The 19637-nt window shown below is 37.2% G+C and overlaps 1 protein-coding gene across 3 annotated transcripts; it reads left to right on the top strand.

Annotated features, from left to right (window-relative positions):
• On the top strand, positions 1–7256 carry LOC131985186 (multimerin-2-like). Of its 3 annotated transcripts, XM_059350247.1 has the most exons (8): positions 1–476; positions 642–755; positions 3725–3787; positions 3863–3946; positions 4633–4716; positions 5402–5485; positions 6620–6745; positions 6826–7256. In XM_059350247.1, the coding sequence occupies exons 1-8, from the start codon at positions 293–295 to the stop codon at positions 7104–7106; spliced, it is 1020 nt and encodes a 339-aa protein (XP_059206230.1). In that variant the 5' UTR covers positions 1–292; the 3' UTR covers positions 7107–7256. The 3 variants fall into 3 exon arrangements, with proteins under 3 accessions (XP_059206230.1, XP_059206232.1, XP_059206231.1); XM_059350249.1 differs by lacking the exon at positions 5402–5485 and having other exon boundaries at positions 2–476; XM_059350248.1 differs by lacking the exon at positions 4633–4716 and having other exon boundaries at positions 8–476.
• The last annotated feature ends 12381 nt before the right edge of the window (positions 7257–19637 follow it).

Here is a 19637-nt window from a genome sequence, read left to right on the forward strand (position 1 = left end):
CTGATAAGCATCAGTCAAGCTAGAAGGCCTCAGCGTGACGTCAACTGTGTGTCTGTGTGTGTGTTAATAAACACGCTGTATGCACAGCTGGGACTGCATGAGAGGCTTTCATGGTCAAAGTGTTCCAGCAGCCTGCAGCAGCTGGTATCTTCTCACCTGCACACAGATCATATCGGCTCATCAGAGGCCAAACTAGAACACGTCATCCCAAACAGGATCCTTGGAGTCTGGAGAGGATATAAGGCAGGCCGACTGGACCTCTGCACCTTTGTGAAGACGTGTGAACTGAACAATGAGGGCTGTTGGTTTGCTGCTGCTGCTGCTGGCTCTGTGTGGGTCAGGAGCTCAGGGGGAGCTTCAGGAGACGGAGACCACAAAGACAACCACAGCTGACATCTGGGCGGAGATGAGTCTTCTGAGAGACATGGTGGAGGAGCTCAACGCGTACGTGGATCTGCTGCAGAGAGAGAACTCAGGTACACACTGATTACTGTTCATGTTGTCTTTACGTTGTCATGAATATTTACAGCAGTTTTCAGTGTATTTCTGAGGTAAAATGAGGGTCAACCTGGTGTAATTTATGTGTTGTGAATGTTAACAGCGTGCTGCTCTGTAATTCACTGTCATTGCATCAACTCCAGAGCTGCAGACCAGACTGAGCAGCAGTGAGTCCAAGATCGAGACGCTGATGTCTTTGGAAACTCGACTGACTGCCACTGAGAGCAAAACAAGTGACCTAGAAACAGAGAACGCAGGTATTTCTCTGAAAAACATCATGTTTTTTAACCACAATATTTTAAGCTGTTAAAGGTTTCATATATAATAAAGTTGGGACGCTGTAGAAAACAAATTAAGCAGAAAAAATACCTCAGAGAAACATAAGTTCAACAGTTTAAACATTTTCTGTCTTTGTCAAGTTTTCTTTATGAAATATATTTCACAAAGGATCAGCTCTGTTTTAGAAAACAGCAAAACTGTTGAGTTTTCATGGATATTTACAGCAGTTTTCAGTGTATTTCTGAGGTAAAATGAGGGACATATATGGAAGAATTATCCTATCTTTATTCAAGAGTGTAGATTTTCAGTTTGAGAGCATAATTTGTCTTTCTCATGCTCAGATTTGTTCTCCTCATGCTCACATTTTGCGCTCGCACTCAGATTTCTGCTGCTTTCTTTCAAAATGTATGCATGCACTTAAAAATCACATGCTTGTGCTCACATTTCTTCTGCTTGGACACAAACATTTCGCTCGCACTCAAATATGTCCTGTGCGCACTCAAATCTAAAGTCTACGCGCTCAGATCTCAACTCTGCGCTCTCAAAACTTTTGTGCTCGGACTCAGAACACGTACGTCCTCTCAGGTTTGAGGTGTCTGCTCAGACTGAACGATGTCCCGCCCTGCGCTTAAACTAGTGTGTTTCACCAGCCAATAGGGAGACAGCTAGATTGTGACCCCGTCTTAGGTGCGTTGCCTCGCCTTTTTGAGCGCTCCGTCGGGGGGGGTATATGGTCTGTTTGTAAAACTGCTTCTCTCTTAAAATACACCAATTGACCATATTAGCCAGCTATTTGAATCGTCACCTATTTAAGACGCAGCATATTTATGTAGAATTAATCTTAAATAGTCCTAAAAATAGTTATCGTAGTTTAGATTATATATATATTTTTTTAATTATTGTTTATATATATATATTTATTGTTTTTTATTTTTCACCTGTTCAGTGGTGTCACGATAGTCCAGTGGTGAAGGACGCTACCATCTGTTGCACTTTAAACCATGGGACGCCGGTTCGCATCCCGTCTGCTGCACTCTTGCTGCATGTCTTACTATGATTTACATTTTTAATTGATAAATTAATGTAACAGTAATACAATCCGTGTAACCAGCTGCTTCTCTTATTGAAACGTTTAACAAGAGATGATGGGTAAATAGACTTGGCTACGTGATTAAAAAGGTATAATGAAAAATACACTATGATGATGATAATGATTTGAGGATAACATTTGTGCGTGTAATGCAGTGTATCACCGTCGTATTTACGCGGTCAAAGCCAGGGAGCGCGTAATTGGGCTAATGTTGGTAATACTTTCACTTTCACAAGAAGAAGACTTTGAGCAGGATTCGGAGCGCGGCAGCGAATGAATGGGAGACAGATGGATGGCCAAAGACCTCAAGTAAGTTCATTGCTAAATGTTGCTACAACTCAAAACACTTGTACTTATCAACATATATAGCGGGCCTTTGTCGGCACTAGGGACAGAAACTCATTATGAATGAAGTGACGTCAGCGGGGATTCCCTTCAGCTCGCGCATCATTATGTGTGCCGACCTGCCGCTGGTACGATCATACGTTGCCAATTATTGTACTTTCGTTGTACATGTTACAATGAAGGCCCGCTATATATGTTGATAAGTACGAGTGTCAAAATGATTACGGTACTGTTATTGAAACTACTGTATATGGTCGATGTGTTTTGAGTTGTAGCAACATTTAGCAATGAACTTACTTGAGGTCTTTGGCCATCCATCTGTCTCCCATTCATTCGCTGCCGCGCTCCGAATCCTGCTCAAAGTCTTCTTCTTGTGAAAGTGAAAGTATTACCAACATTAGCCTAATTATGCGCTCCCTGGCTTTGACCGCGTAAATAGGACGGTGATACAGTGCATTACACGCACCAATGTTATCCTCAAATCATTATCATCATCATAGCGTATTTTTCATTATACTTTTTTAAATCACGTAGCCAAGTCTATTTACCCATCATCTCTTGTTAAACGTTTCAATAAGAGAAGCAGCTGGTTACACGGATTGTATTACTGTTACATTAATTTATCAATTAAAAATGTAAATCATAATAAGACATGCAGCAAGAGTGCAGCAGACGGGATGCGAACCGGCGTCCCATGGTTTAAAGTGCAACAGATGGTAGCGTCCTTCACCACTGGACTGTCGTGACACCACTGAACAGGTGAAAAATAAAAAACAATAAATATATATATATAAACAATAATTAAAAAAATATATATATAATCTAAACTACGATAACTATTTTTAGGACTATTTAAGATTAATTCTACATAAATATGCTGCGTCTTAAATAGGTGACGATTCAAATAGCTGGCTAATATGGTCAATTGGTGTATTTTAAGAGAGAAGCAGTTTTACAAACAGACCATATACCCGCCCCGACGGAGCGCTCAAAAAGGCGAGGCAACGCACCTAAGACGGGGTCACAATCTAGCTGTCTCCCTATTGGCTGGTGAAACACACTAGTTTAAGCGCAGGGCGGGACATCGTTCAGTCTGAGCAGACACCTCAACCTGAGAGGACGTGCGTGTTCTGAGTCCGAGCACAAAAGTTTTGAGAGCGCAGAGTTGAGATCTGAGCGCGTAGACTTTAGATTTGAGTGCGCACAGGACATATTTGAGTGCGAGCGAAATGTTTGTGTCCAAGCAGAAGAAATGTGAGCACAAGCATGTGATTTTTAAGTGCACGCATACATTTTGAAAGAAAGCAGCAGAAATCTGAGTGCGAGCGCAAAATGTGAGCATGAGGAGAACAAATCTGAGCATGAGAAAGACAAATTATTCTCTCAAACTGAAAATCTACGCTCTTGAATAAAGATAGGATAATTCTTCCATAGACATACTACTGTAAATAATGTGTTGTGCATGTTAACAGCGTGCTGCTCTGTAATTCACTGTCATTGCATCAACTCCAGACCTGCAGACCAGACTGAGCAGCAGTGAGTCCAAGATCGAGATGCTGGAGAGAGAAAATGCAGGTGATAAAGTGTATCAGTTAACTGATGAACTTACAATAAATATGAACAACAAATCAAACTTCTTCTGTTTTTCAGTCCAAGCTGCAGACCTGATGTCTCTGGAAACTCGACTGACTGCCACCGAGAGCAAGACAAGTGACCTAGAAACAGAGAACGCAGGTATTTCACTGACAAACATCACCAGCATCTTTTCTGTTTTTTGCTAGTGGATGAAATTGTTGAGAAGGCTCCTTCTGTCAATACAAAGTCCACAGAGAACTATGGTTTGTTTGTTTTCTGGGGTCTTTTCAAAGTATTCATTCTGTAGGAACAGTATAACCAAACATGACTCATCACTTTCATTGCTCACCACACCTTATCAATAGATCTCCATCATTGTTTCTCTGTTTCTGATTGATGCTTTGCTCTCAAACTGTATCTCCAGATCTAATTAACCATGACTCAGCACTTTTAGACAAAACAGGGTGTAAATCATGGGTCTCAAACTCGTGGCCCGTGAGCCAATTTCGGCCCTCATGACGATATTTTGTGGCCCTCACCTTGATATGAAAGTTTAATTTGAGTTTTATAAAAATGGCACTTTACTGTCTTGTGTGTGGAAGGTCCTTTTAATTACTTTTTTGGTAATTTTGTGTCTTTTTTGGTAATTTTGTTTCTTTTTTAAGTAATATATTTTTTTTTTTTCTTTTTTTTTCTTTTTTTAGTAATTAGGGCGTATTGCTCTGTGCAGAACGGTATTTTAGGGCGTACCGTTGAATTCCTAGTAAACAGCATGCTCTGATCTGTAATTCACTTCACTACAGGATCTTGTAACCAATCACAATCAAACTTTTTCTGTTTTTCAGTCCAAGCTGCAGACCTGATGTCTCTGGAAACTCGACTGACTGCCACCGAGAGCAAGACAAGTGACCTAGAAACAGAGAACGCAGGTATTTCACTGACAAACATCACCAGCATCTTTTCTGTTTTTTGCTAGCGGATGAAATTGTTGAGAAGGCTCCTTCTGTCAATACAAAGTCCATAGAGAACTATGGTTTGTTTGTTTTCTGGGGTCTTTTCAAAGTATTCATTCTGTAGGAACAGTATAACCAAACATGACTCATCACTTTCATTGCTCACCACACCTTATCAATAGATCTCCATCATTGTTTCTCTGTTTCTGATTGATGCTTTGCTCTCAAACTGTATCTCCAGATCTAATTAACCATGACTCAGCACTTTTAGACAAAACAGGGTGTAAATTATGGGTCTCAAACTCGTCGCCCGTGAGCCAATTTCGGCCCTCATGACGATATTTTGTGGCCCTCACCTTGATATGAAAGTTTAATTTGAGTTTTATATAAATGGCACTTTACCGTCTTGTGTGTGGAAGGTCCTTTTAATTACTTTTTTGGTAATTTTGTGTCTCTTTTGGTAATTTTGTTTCTTTTTTAAGTAATATAGTTTTTTTTTTCTTTTTTTTTCTTTTTTTAGTAATTAGGGCGTATTGCTCTGTGCAGAACGGTATTTTAGGGTGTACCGTTGAATTCCTAGTAAACAGCATGCTCTGATCTGTAATTCACTTCACTACAGGATCTTGTAACCAATCACAATCAAACTTTTTCTGTTTTTCAGTCCAAGCTGCAGACCTGATGTCTTTGGAAACTCGACTGACTGCCACCATGAACAGAACAAGTGACCTGGAAACAGAGAACGCAGGTATTTCACTGACAAATATCACCACCATCTTTTTCTGTTTTTTGCTAGTTGATGAAATTGCCGAGGAGGCTTCTTCTGTCAATAGAAAGTCCATAGAGAGCTATGGTTTGTTTGTTTTTTGTAGTCATTATAAAGTATTCATTATGTGTTATTAGTATAACCTAACATTACCAGATCTCTATTATTTATTCTCTATTTCTGAGTGATGCATTGCTCCCAAGCTGTTTTGGGACCTCTGTCTCTGCACACTAATATTCTGTTTCATCACCAGTTCTCTTTCCCTCCTACTTTAACATTATCTTTCCCTTTCAAGCCACCATGTTAGTGCAGTGTGAGCTCTTTGATTAACTTGAAAGTTCACATGTTGGATATATCATCAGTATTATTTAACTTTTCATTATGTTCATATTAATTCTACCCAATCCCACTTTTCTAACTATTCCTACTTGAATTTCTTCTGACACATTCCCACCAAAATTCAAATTCAGTTCGTTTTTATTAGTTTTTAGAGTGAGTTTGCTAGTTTTAGTTTAGTTTTTTTTTTTTTAAATGCTTTAGTTTTAGTTTGGTTTGTATTAGTTTCAGTTTTTTTGTAATGGGGTATTTGTTGGGTGGGAGATTAAAAGAGGCCACAATAAATTTTGCCTTTATTTCCTTTGTCTGATCCATCTTCATTATGTATGAAAAAAGTTGACAAAGACAAAAATGAAGGACATTTTCATTATAATTGTTAGTTTTGTAACCACAAAATACTGTTTCAGTTAATTGTCTTTTTTTTAAACTCTCATTTTTATTTTTATTAAAGTTAACGAAAATGTTTTTTCAATTCTAGTTTTCGTTATTTTGTTTCGTTTTCGTTCTCGTTAACAATAATAATCTTCTTCCCTTGCCCCTAACCCTAACATAAACCTGATTGTAACCTTTAACCCTTAAAACAAAGTCTGAAATCTCAAAAAAGCCTTTAAATAAGTGAGGACCGGCCAAAATGTCCTCACTTTGCAAAAATGTCCTCACTCTGTTGGTTAAAAACGTGTTCCGGTCCTCACTATGTAGGAAGGAAAAGAACACACACACACACACACACACACACCAGGTGAAGTTAAATGACTTACACTGACTTTGTTCTGTTCTCAGAGAGGAAGGTGGCCTTTTACACAGGTCTGACTGATTCAGGGCATGTTGGACCATTCAACACAGACACCACACTGAAATACAGCAAAGTCTTCACCAACATCGGCGATGCTTACAATCCATCTACAGGTAAATTACTGCAGCTCACATCAACATGTTTACTCATGTTAATCTACATTTGTTACAGTTTTTTATTTTCTGCTCTGTAGGTTTCTTCACAGCTCCAGTCAGAGGGGTCTACTACTTCCAGTTCACTATATGTGGTGGCCAAAAAGGTTGGATGGGTCTACAGGTGTTCAAGAATAACCAGAGGATCATGTGGAATGGGGAGATTAAGGAAGAGGTAGGTGAGGAATACATGACTAACTCTGTTGTCTTGGAGCTGATGGCAGGAGATCAAATCCACCTCGTTCTCCCATGGGGCTATACTCTCTGGGACTCTTCAAAGAACTACAACACCTTCAGTGGCTCCCTCCTCTTCACACTGTGAGGATCCTTCAGCTGCTGTCTGACTCCTTATTGGCTACACTGTGATTTACTGCATGTACCAAATAATGAGATTCTGCATCTGACTTCTCTGTTGTGTCATCACATGAAAGCAACATTGAAATAAATCTATGAAGCATTCAGAAAACAATGTTTAGTCCCTCTGATTCTCCACTTTGTTCTCCCTGACGGTTCCTCTCCTCCTTCACTGTCTACCTCTACCTCTTCTGTGTGTTCACACATTTTTACATCTATTTTTGGTCATTTTGTGTCTTTTTGTTCAATTTGTGTCTATTTGGATACTTTTGTGTCATTTGTTGGTCATTTTTACTAGCCTGGCTAACACCAGACTAATCACAAATGAAATTAGTCTGGAAACCAGCCGTTCATTTCTCTGTACAGGAGGCGTGGTTTACGATCCTCTCGAGCTGTTTATTGGGCGCTACGATTGTCTATCAAAAGCGTCTGTAGGTAGCTCTTAGCCAATCGTATCAGTTATACCAGATGACGTATGTAGAGCGATAGAAATTGAAGGTTACATCTATGGTTTACATAGCCAGACTAGCCCATCTCTACTTTGAGACTAAAATGCTCAATTCTGCTTCTGCAACGTTTTTCTGCAGCATGTTCACATTCAGCCACACATCCACTGATTTTATGGGCAATAAACAAGATGTCTCTGGGTGGCTCCGCCACTTTTCCCAAATCCTATCGGAAGCAAGGCTAAAACATCCTTTTTCGTGGTCAAACAGGAGTCTGCTGCAGCAATGTTGGATCCGGAAGAAAACTAAAAAACTACAAGCTTCCGTCTGCCGAGTAATACGCGTCATCGTCTTACCGTTAGGGCTAAGAAACGGCCCTGGTTGCCAGACTGCCTGGAGGTTCGAAATGAAATTCGAGCGCGCAAGGCAGTATGGGTATACCCAGGCTACATTTTTACATATATTTTTGGTAATTTTGCATCTCTGACAAACAATACATGTAAAAATGATGAAAAAATGACACAAAATTATCAAAATAGACACAAAATGACCAAAAAAGACAAAATGACCAAAAACAGATGTAAAAGTGACCAAAACATGACCCGAAATCATGGAAATAGAAACAAATTGACCAAAAAAGACACACAGTGACAAACAATAGCTGTAAAAATTAGCAAAAAATGTCACAACATTTTTTAAATAGATACACATTGACCATCAAAGACAGAAAATGAACAAAAATAAATGCAAAAATGACCAAAAAATGACCCAAAATTATGGAAAAATTAACAAATTGACCAAAAAAGACACAAAATGACAAACAACAGATGTATAAATGACCAAATAATGACACAAAATGACCAAAAAAATAGTGGAAAAAATGACCAAAAAATTACACAAAATTAAGGAAATGGACACAAATTTACCACAAAAGACACAAAATGAGCAAAAAAGACAAAATGACCATAAATAGACGTAAAAATAACAAAAAAATTACACAAAATCATCTAAATAGACACAAATATCTTGTTAATTTTCTTTCCAATCTGTGACAGAGTTATTGATCTACTCATGAATCAGATTAATGCTGATTAAAACACATCATTTTCCCTTAAGTGTTGTAATATGCGTCTTTATATCTTTTTATAAACAACTCACAGGGTCGTATTCTGTGGCAGCAAAATCGATTTTCTTCACATATTTTTTCACATATCACATATTTTCCTCACTTTATTTGTCTCTAAATGTTGTCCCTGATGTTGACAATTGTCTTTGTTGACCAAAACTGTTCTCACAAACATAAATGTCAGCAACAAATATTTTTTTACACTTTTTGGAAAATGTCCCCCATTTCAAGGTGTAAAACTGTGGTCCTCACAAAGGCAGAAATACAAGAAAGCGTGTGGTGGGTGTGTATACATGTTATTCCTACAGTGTGAGGACCATGACAAGTTATTAACCAACAAAGAGAGGACGCTTTTGGGAAGTGAGGACATTTAATGTGTGTGTGTGTGTGTGTGTGAGTGTGTGTGTGTGTGTGTGTGTGTGTGTGGTGTGTGTATGTGTGTGTGTATGCGTGTGTGAACATGTTATTCCTACATAGTGAGGACCATGACAAATTGTATAGGAGTAACATATACACACACACCCACACGTTTTCTTGTATTTCTGCCTTTGTGAGGACCACAGTTTTACACCTTGAAATCGGGGACATTTTCCAAAAAGTGGCTATTTTTCTTTTTTTTTGCAGAGATTTGTGAAGAGTGAAGACAGTTTTGTTTGCAACATGAGAATATATTTTTTAAACGAGGAAATCTTTGTTGTTGACATTTATGTTTGTGAGGACAGTTTTGATCAACAAAGACAATTGTCAACATCAGGGACAACATTTAGAGACAAATAAGAAAGTGAGGAAATATGTGAAGAAAATAGATTTTTCTCCCACAGAATACGACCCTGTGAGTCGTTTATTAAAACATTTAAAGACGCATATTTACCTGAGTAGTCAGCGTCGCCCTCTAGTGGCCGCAGTGATTATGACGCACATGAAGGTGGAAGTGATGTCGCAGAGGGAAACTTCCAGCATTCATGTGCATTTATTTTACTGTTTTAATTTTAAGTCATTTTTTGGGTCATTTTTACATCTATTATTTGTCTTTTTTGTCTTTTTTGGTCAATTTGTGTCTATTTAGATAATTTTGCGTAATTTTTTGGTAATTTTTACATTTATTTTTTGTCATTTTGTGTCTATTTCGATAATTTTGTGTACATTTTTGGTCATTTTTACATTTGTTTTTGGTCATTATGCATCTTTTTGGGTCAATAAGTGTCTATTTTTGATAATTTTGTGTCATTTTTTGGTCATTTTGTGTCTTTTTTAGTCATCTTTACATCTATTTTTGGTCATTTTGCATCTTTTTTGGTCAATTTGTGTCTATTTTGATAATTTTGTGTACATTATTGGTCATTTTTACATTTATTTTTGGTCATTTTGTGTCTTTTTTGGTCATTTTGTGTCTTCTTGGTCAATTTGTGTCCATTTCGATAATTTTGTGTACATTATTGCTCATTTTTACATTTATTTTGGTCATTTTGTGACTTTTTTGGTCATTTTGTGTCTTCTTGGTCAATTTGTGTCTTTCGATAATTTTGTCTAATTTTTTTGGTAATTTTTACATCTATTTTTTGTCTTTTTTGTGTCTTTTTTGGTCAATTTGTGTCTATTTCGATAATTTTGTGTACATTATTGGTCATTTTACATCTATTTTTGGTCATTTTGTGCCTCAGGTTTAGAGTTTTTGATATTTACTCTTATTTTAAATGTTTTCTTATAGTGACTATTGATGTAAATACTTTATTTATTAGGGGGATATATTCACTTGTTGTGTGAAGGTGAGGATCCTTTGAAGAAGAAACATTGTGTTCAGAGTCGGATCATTTATAAAAAGTTTCCTTAAAGTTCAGACTCAGTGTTTATTAGATTCTCTGTGAGGTCAGAACAGAAAACTTTTCTCCCATGAGGTCAGCGAGCTCTCACAGGAGGAATGTAAGGAAGTTAAAGAGAGGAAAGAGTCATGGCCGCATGCCAACACTCACATCCACGTCCCTGAGAACCACAAACACAAACACTTCAGCAGCCGGACGGGAGGACCAGAGGGGTCAGAGGTCAGTAAACAGACTTCAACAGATTCTGATGCTTTTAGTGCAGATTTAAGGAAACAAATGATTACAGAGCGAACTTAAGTTACCGTTTAGATTCTTTGATAAGAAATACAAGCTCTGTTTGTTGACTTCAGTTACAGAACATGGAAGCTTTTTTACAAGTTATTATTTATTTAATCTGATTCATGAGTAGATCAATAACTCTGTCACGGACCGGAAAGAAAATTAACAAGATATTAGAGAAAACAAGGGTCGTTTAATACTTTTTTACATGACTGTATTTTTTTGTCTTTTTGTGTCTTTTTTGGTAATTTTGTGTCATTTTTCGTTCATTTTTACATCAATTGTTTGTCATTTTTTGGTCAATTTTTGTCTATTTTGATTATTTTGTGTCATTTTTTGGTCATTTTTACATCCATATTTTGTCATTTTGTGTCTTTTATGGTCATTTTGTGTCTATTTCGATAATTTTGCGTCACTTCTTGCTCACTTTTACAGCTATTGTTTGTCATTTTGTGTCTTTTTTGGTCAATTTGTTTCTATTTCCATGATTTTGGGTAATTTTTTGGTCATTTTGTGTCTTTTTTGGTCAATTTGTGTCTATTTTGGTCAATTTGTGTCTATTTTGATATGTCGATATGTGTCTGACTGGTTCCTGCATGTTTTCTCTCCTTGTTGACCATCAGATATTTGTCTCCTGCTGCAGAATAAATGGCTGAGGCTCCAACATTAATGTTCATGTAGCAGAAAGAGAGAGAGCGAGAGTTAATGTGAGAGAGCGAGAGTTAATGTGAGAGAGCGAGAGTTAATGTGAGAGAGGACAGGAAGCTGCAGGAGAGCTGCTCTCTTCATTAAAACCAGATTTAGCTTCACCTGCTTCGTTAGCATGCAGGGGGCCCAGTGTGTGTGTGTGTGTGTGTGTGTGTGTGTCTGTGTGTGTGTGTGTGTGTGTGTGTGTGTGTGTGTGTGTGTGTGTGTGCGTGTGTGTGTGTGAGATTAAACCTCAGCAGAGAATCATTACAGGAAGCAGAATCACGTCTATTAATAAAACAAACGTCCACCATAAAAACGTTATTATTACATTTTCTCTCTTTTCTTTAGTTTGAAGCGAAGACATCAGATTTTATGTCGTCTTCACTGGAACACGTCCGAACTTTAAACTGTCTAAATGTGAGTTTTATATCAATGGCACTTTAATGTTTTGTGTGTGGAAGGTCCCTTACTTCTTTTCTTCTTTTTCTTACTTACATTTTGTGTCTTTTTAAAAAAATATAATTTTGTGTCTCTTTTGGTAAATCAGTGTCTTTTTTAATAATTTTGTGTCTTTTTAAAGTAATTTAGTTTTTTCTGTCATTTTGTATCTTTTTTAAAAATTTAGTGTCTTTTTTAATACTTTTGTCTTTTTGGTAATTCTGTGTCTTTTTTGTAATTTTGTGTCTTTTTTAAAATAATTTTGTGTCTTTTTGGTAATTCAGTGTTTTTTTCTCATTTTGTGTCTTTTTAAAGTCATTTAGTGTTTTTTTTCAGTCATTTTGTGTCTTTTTTTGGTCATTTTGATACTGCCTCCAGCGGAGAACGTGTTAGACCCTCCTTTAAAATAAAAGCAAACACATGTAGCTTTCAAAATAAGAGCACATAGATGTGGTAACAGAGTAATTTTTACATCTATTTCTGGTCACTTTGTGTCTATTTCGATAATTTTGTGTTATTTTTTTGTCATTTTGTCTCATCACTTCTTAGCATGTCTCAGAGTGTCTCACATGTCCTGTCTGTCTGTCCCGCTCACACACAGACAGACAGAGAGACAGACAGACAGAGAGACAGACAGATCCAACAGAGACGTGATGCTGATCAGAGACGTTGTGTCTCTTATTGGACTCTGTGAGTTTTATATTTTATTGATGGAGTGAAATGAGAAATAAAGTGTTTCTATGAATTCTTTATTGACTCTTTAAACTCCAGCAGCTCGATCACAGCGACGAAGACGGACGGAGACGAGACAGAGACGTCTCCTGGCGTTTATAAAGCTGCTGCAGACTGAAACATGTTTCGTCTTTCATCTCTCAGAACACGACGGGAGACAGAAACCTGAGCATCGCCAGGACACTTTAACTACTTATCATCACTGGAACACAAATATGAATCCTTTCCTCCCCAAAAAATTTTCAAAAAGTCTATTTTCATCTGAAATACTCTCATTAACCAACACATTGTGTCTCACAATGTCTCACTGTGTTCTTTTAATGTGTCTTTTTAAAGTAATTTCGTTTTTTTTTGTCATTTTGTGTATTTTTTAATAATTCTGTGTCTTTTTAGGTAATTCAGTGTTTTTTTGTCATTTTGTGTCCTTTTTGTCATTTTGTGTCTTTTTAAAGTAATTTTTAGTGGGTTTTTTTCAGTCATTTTGTGTCTTTTTTTTGTAATTTTGTGTCTTTTTTTTGTAATTTTGTGTCTTTTTTGGTTATTTTGATACTGCCTCCAGCGGCCCCCAGGTAATTTGAGTTTGAGACCCCTGACATAGAGAGTCCGGCTGCTAATGGTGCGTTCAAGGTCTACACGAATGTCAGATTTTTCAACGTCGTTCCGAGCTCCAAGTTCCGACCTTCAACGTAAATTGAACACACCATACAGCGTTACGGTGAGAACGTGTTAGACCCGCCTTTAAAATAAAAGCAAACACATGTAGCTTTCAAAATAAGAGCACATGGATGTGTTAGCAGAGTAATTTTTACATCTATTTTTGGTAATTTTGCATGTTTTTTGGTCAATATTTGTCTATTTCGATAATTTTGTGTCATTTTTGGTCCTTTTTACATCTATTTTTGGTCAATTTGTGACTTTTTTGGTCAATTTGTGTCTATTTTGATAATTTTGTGTCAGTTTTTTGGTCATTTTTACATCTTTCTTTTGGTCATTTTGCATCTTTGTTGGTCAATATTTGTCTATTTTGATAATTTTGTGTAATTTTTTTGTCATTTTTACATCTTTTTTTAATCTGAAATACTCATTAACCAACACAGCCTCATTTTACGTTGCAGCATGAAACAGGAGAAAAACTAAAATCTTTTTTTTTTTCTCGCTAAACATGAAATCTGTTCTGATAAAACGAAGAAGAAACAAAGGAAGATGTAAATGAGACTTTGTTTCTTCTTCTTCTTCGTCTCTTTAAACCTTCAGAAAGCTAAAAACCACGAGTCATCTTCAGGTCCTGCGGTCTTCCTGCAGGAAAACAAAAGGCAGATTAAATATTCCTTTGAAGGATGTGAATCTGAAGTGAAGCAGCCGTCAGCGATCATTAACCCCGCGTGCACCACGTCTTCAAAGCTGCAAACTGTAACTGTGTTTTAAATAACCTCAGAACTCTTCTGGACTCACTGAAACTCTGAATCAACATTAAATCAGAGCTGCAGAGTTTCTGCTGGAGGTCGTCAAATCAAAGACAACAGAGCAGGTCTGGGTTAAAAATTAACGGGGAAAATGGGGAAAGAGTGAAGTATGACTCGGAGAACCAGGAAAAAAAACTTTTTAAAACTGGAAAAGCTACAAAGCAATCCTCAATTTCCACCAAATATGTCCTCACTTCACCCCCAAACTGTCCAAACTAACTTGCGAATTTATGAATTTTAACCTGTAAATGAACGCATTTCAACTTACAAATTTCTCGTCAATTTTATCTTCCAAATATCAACATGCGAATTTCTGGATTTCAACTTTCAAATTTACGGGTTTAAAGATGCTGATTTCTGAATTTCAAGTTGTGAATTTATGAATTATAACTTGTGAATTTACAAATTTTAACTTAGCAAGTTGAAATTTCTAAATTTGAAATTTCAACTTGCTAATTTCTGAATTTCGCCCTCTCATTTTCCCATAAATATTTTGACTTTAACCCTTCAAGTTTCCTTCGGTTTACTCTTAAAACTGTCACCACTTTTATCCCCAAAATATCTTTACTTTCCCCCAAAATGTCCCCAATGTCATTCAAATATGTCCTCACTTTCTGCCCCAAACATTTCTCACTTTAACCCCACAAAAAGTCCTTTCTTTCTCCATGAATGTCCTCACTTCTCTCCCCCAACATGTCCTTACTTTTACCCCCATATTCTCTCAAAACTGTCCTTAATTTCCCCCCCAACATATTTACTTTACCACCCATAATGTCCTCAGTTTTCCCCCTAAGCTGTCAGAAAACTTTCCACATTTTCCAAAAAATATTTGGACTTTGACCCTCAGAGTTTCCTTCAGTTTACTCTCAAAACTGTCCCCACTATTATCCCCAAAATGTTCCCAATTTCCTTCAAGTGCTTCCTCATTTTCTGCCCAAAATGTCCTTAAATTTTCCCACAAAATTTCCTCACTTCACTCCCGCAACATGTCCTTTCTTTTACCTCAAATACCCTTACTGTCTAATTTTTCCCATAAATGTTGTGTCTATATTTGCCCTTAAAAGTTTCCTTAAAAAATGTCCTTATTTTACTCCTCCAATTCCTTCAATTTCCTCCCCAAAATGTCCCCACTTTAAACCTAGTATTTCCTCAGGTTTTCCCCCAAACTGTCCAAAAATCTGTCCTCATTTCCCAAGTTTCCTTCGGTTAAGGCCCACTTTTTTATCCCCAAAATGTCCCAGATTTTCTCCAAATATGTCCTCATTTCCTGCCCAAAGTTTCTTCACTTTAAACCCACAAAAAAAACCTATTTTTCTTCAGAAATTTCCTGACTTCTTCCTTACGTTTACACCCAAAATTCCCTTAGTTTCTCAAAAAACTTCCCCATATATCTTCCCACAAAATGTTCCAAATTTTCCCCCACAAAATGTCCTCACTTTAACCCATAAAGTTCCTGTGGTTTCCCCAAAATTGTGGTTATACTTCCCAAAACTGTCCCACATCTCTGCTGAAAAAGTTTTCTAGTTTTACCCCCAAATTTCTCCTTCTCCTCCTCTTGTCTCTGACTTTATTTAAATGTAGATGTTTTTAGTGGAGCAGCAGTGATGTGAGCAGAGCCTCAGCAGCAGTTGAAGGTGATTTTAATTCCCTCCTGTTGGTTTTAATTCTCAGCTCAGCAGAACAAACCCAACATCTGCATATCAAAGCGATCCTGCTGACCTGATTCTCTGATGAACGGCTCCGACTGTCCTTCAACTGAAACTCTGCAAACAAAAACACGATGATCGCCTGCTGAGAGTCTCCACCAACACACCAACACACTGCATCAACGCACCAACAAACTGCATCAACGAACCAACAAACTGCACCAAAAAACCAACAAACTGCACCAACACTGTACCAACGAACCAACAATCTGCACCAACAAACTGCAACAAAGAACCAACAAAGTGCATCAACAAACCTACAAACTAACAAACTGCACCAACGAACCAACAGACTGACACAGACAAACAAAATGACCCAAAAAAGACACAAAATGACCCAAAAAAGACACAAAATGACCCAAAAAGACACAAAATGACCCAAAAGAAGAAACAAAATGACTGAAAGGGCCAAAAAAATTTACCCAAAAAAGACACAAAATGACCCCAAAAGACACAAAATGACACAAAAAATACACAAAATGACCCAAAAGAAGAAACAAAATGACCCAAAAAAGAAACTAAATGACCAAAAAAGACAAAAAAATGACCCAAAAAGACACAAAATGACCCAAAAAAGACACAAAATGATGCAATAAAAGACACAAAATGACCCAATAAAAGAAACAAAATGACCCAAAAAGACACAAAATGACCAAAAAAAAGACACAAAATGACAAAAAAAACACACAAAATGACCAGAACAAGACACAAAAAGGGAACAGACGTGCTGCTTTTTGTCTTATTATGTCCGAAACAAAAAACGAATTCCGGCTCTTAAAGCAGAGGAAACTTTTGTGTTTGATAAGATTTTGTTTGGACGTATACAACTAAAATTCATCCTGAAAGGATTCTGAGATATCCAGAGATAATGACGCACGATGACGGTTTGATGTGTGAACCTTTGACCTCAGATGACTGTGACTCCTTCAGGTCTCTGCTGTAAACGTCTCCTCCTCCTCCTCCTCTTGTTGTTGTTGTGGTTCCTCCCTGAGGAGGTGCTCGGGGCCCGGGGCGTCTCCTCGGGGGCGCCACTGCAGCGGAGGGAAACTCGGCGCTCAGAAAAGGAGTTTGGGGGTAAAATAGATTGACTTTGATATTGTAATGAGGTGAAGTGAAGCAGGTCAGGACGCGGAGGATCAAAGACGTACAGTAGCTTCACTGTCGTCAGGCAGATTACAGCCAGAATACATCAGCTGGAAACATGCTAATGGACGCTAACGGCGGCGCTTCATTAGTGCTCAGAGCCTTCAGGCGGGTTCATGCTAATGTTCACACTTTGTGTTTCTGGGAACATTAAAAAATGAGAATTGATTAAAAGTCTTCTGGCCTGTGACCCAGTTTCTCATTTCAGCAGCTCCAAAAAACATCTTCAATCGGATTCGTATCTTTTTCTTGACTTTTCACAGTTTTTGACCATTATCTCCTTCCACATTTCTCATTGTAGGAACTTGATTCAAACATCATAATACTCAGCTCCATTAGGACATTACTGCACATATTTTTCTCATTCATATCTTCTTCTTTTTTCAGAAAATATATTAAGAAATATTCAAAATATTCCAGGACACTTTTGAACCTTTTTCATGCATTTGCCCAAGGAATTGAGGAAACTTTGGGGGGTTAGAGTGAGGACATTTTGGGAGAAAATTGGTGACATGTTTTTGGAGAAGATAAAGATAAATTGGGGATAAACGTGAGGTCCGTTTTGGGAGAAAGTTGAGATTTACGGAGTAAAATAAAGACATTTATGGGGGGAAATGGATTAATTACTCATTCATGCTTTCAGCTAGAAAATCAATTCAAACTTATTTAAAATGTTGACTTTTTATAGAAATTATTGGTATTATGAAACATGCTCATGTTCCCTCTTTGTGTTGCTGGGAACATGGGAACAAACTGAATTAATTAACTAATTCATGGTGAAAGTGAAAAGCTTTTTTGAGGGGAAATCAGGACAATTTTGGAGAAAGTTAGGACATTTTTATGTGTAAAAGTCAGGACATGTTGGAGGACCATTTTGAGGAAATTAAGGACATATTGGGGATATAAGTGAAGACATTTTTGGGTGGGAAGGGGAGGACAATTTCTAAAGGCAACCTGAAGACATTTTGAGTGAAAAGCCTCTGTGAGGACATGTTGGAGGACATTTGTGGGAAAATAAGGACAGGTTTTGGACCTTTTGGGGGTAAAAGAAACATGAAATATTCTTGTTTCTTCTGTCATTATTAAATACAGACTGTTTCAGTAGCTGTTAAAACTCCTTTTAGCTGCTTTAAAAACAGATTTTCCTTCAGCATTTTTGGTAAGAAAGCTTTTAGCTACACCCCAATATCATGGAACAATCTGCAAAATGACTTTCGATGATTCTAAAGGAGAAAGAAACTGCTCCTTATAATCTCTACTGAGGCTCCTTCACTGTTGTTGTGATGCTGGATTTGTATTCATTTGTTTATGATAACTGTGTTGTAACTTGTCTCTTTTTATGGTGCTTTCTTGGCTTCTAGGTCTCTCTTGGAAAAGATATATATTTTTTTTTAAATCTCAAGGAGACTTTTACCTGGTTAAATAAAGGAGATATATATACATATATTTTTATGATACAGAAACATTTGAGGATTCAGGGTCTCCCCGGACAGTGAAAACAAATAAAAAGCATTAAATAACTCAAGTGTTTTACTGAAGCTCTCCACAGTCGTTTCTGTCTTTATTGGCTGAAATTCATCCTGTCTTAACAACAATTCACAATATTCAACAAATGCACCAACAATGATCATTTTCTCTGTATGTGACCTGAACACGTCTCAGTCCCTGGTGGAGATGCAGGTTGTGATGTTTCAGGTGTTTGTGACTCTGAAGAGCTTCAGGAGGAAACTGGTCCTGACGTGAACCAGACGGAGACACGTTGTCTAATCCTGCAGATAATTGTGTTTATTCAGACTGAGATCAGCCAAAACACCTCTAACCTGCAACTCAATCACAGTGTGTGTGTGTGTGTGTGTGTGTGTGTGTGTGTTTTGAATGATTTAAATTCTCTGCTCAGATAAACAGACTGAATGAAGAGAAACCTGTTTTTAATTAAAATGTGGTTAGAAAATGTGAGTCAGAGTGTAAAAACACATCAGATGATGATGTCATCAGCCCGGTCCGTCTGTTTGGCGTGTGTGTGTCTGTGTGTGTGTGTGTGTGTGTCTTTTTTGGTCATTTTGTGTCATTTTTGGGCCATTTTGTATCTTTTTCTGTGTAATTTTGTGCTTTTTTGTGTCATTTTGTGCTTTTGTGTCTTTTTTGGTCATTTTGTGTTCTTTTGTGTCATTCTATGCCCTTTTGGTCATTATTTGGGCATTTTGTGACGTTTTTGGTAATTTGTTATCTTTTTTGGTCATTTTGTGTCATTTTTGTGTCATTTTGTGCCCTTTTTGATCATTTTTTGGTCATTTTGTGACGTTTTTGGTCATTTATTATCTTTTTTGGCCATTTGGTGTCATTTTTTTTGCCATTTTGTATCTTTTTGTGTCATTTTGTGCCCTTTTTGGTCATTTTTGGGAAGTTTTGTGACGTTTTGGTCATTCTGTGTATTTTTTGGTCATTTTGTGTCTTTTTTGGTCATTTTATGGGTCATTTTGTGACGTTTGTGGTAATTTGTTATCTCTTTTGGTAATTATTTGTCATTTTTGTGTCATTTTGTGTCTTTTTCAGTTATTTTATGGGTCATTTTGTGACGTTTGTGGTAATTTGTTATCTCTTTTGGTCATTTTGTGTCATTTTTGTGTCATTTTGTGCCCTTTGTGTGTGTGTGTGT

Source organism: Centropristis striata, chromosome 14 (assembly GCF_030273125.1).
Source record: "Centropristis striata isolate RG_2023a ecotype Rhode Island chromosome 14, C.striata_1.0, whole genome shotgun sequence".
Classification (NCBI taxonomy): Eukaryota; Metazoa; Chordata; class Actinopteri; order Perciformes; family Serranidae; genus Centropristis; species Centropristis striata.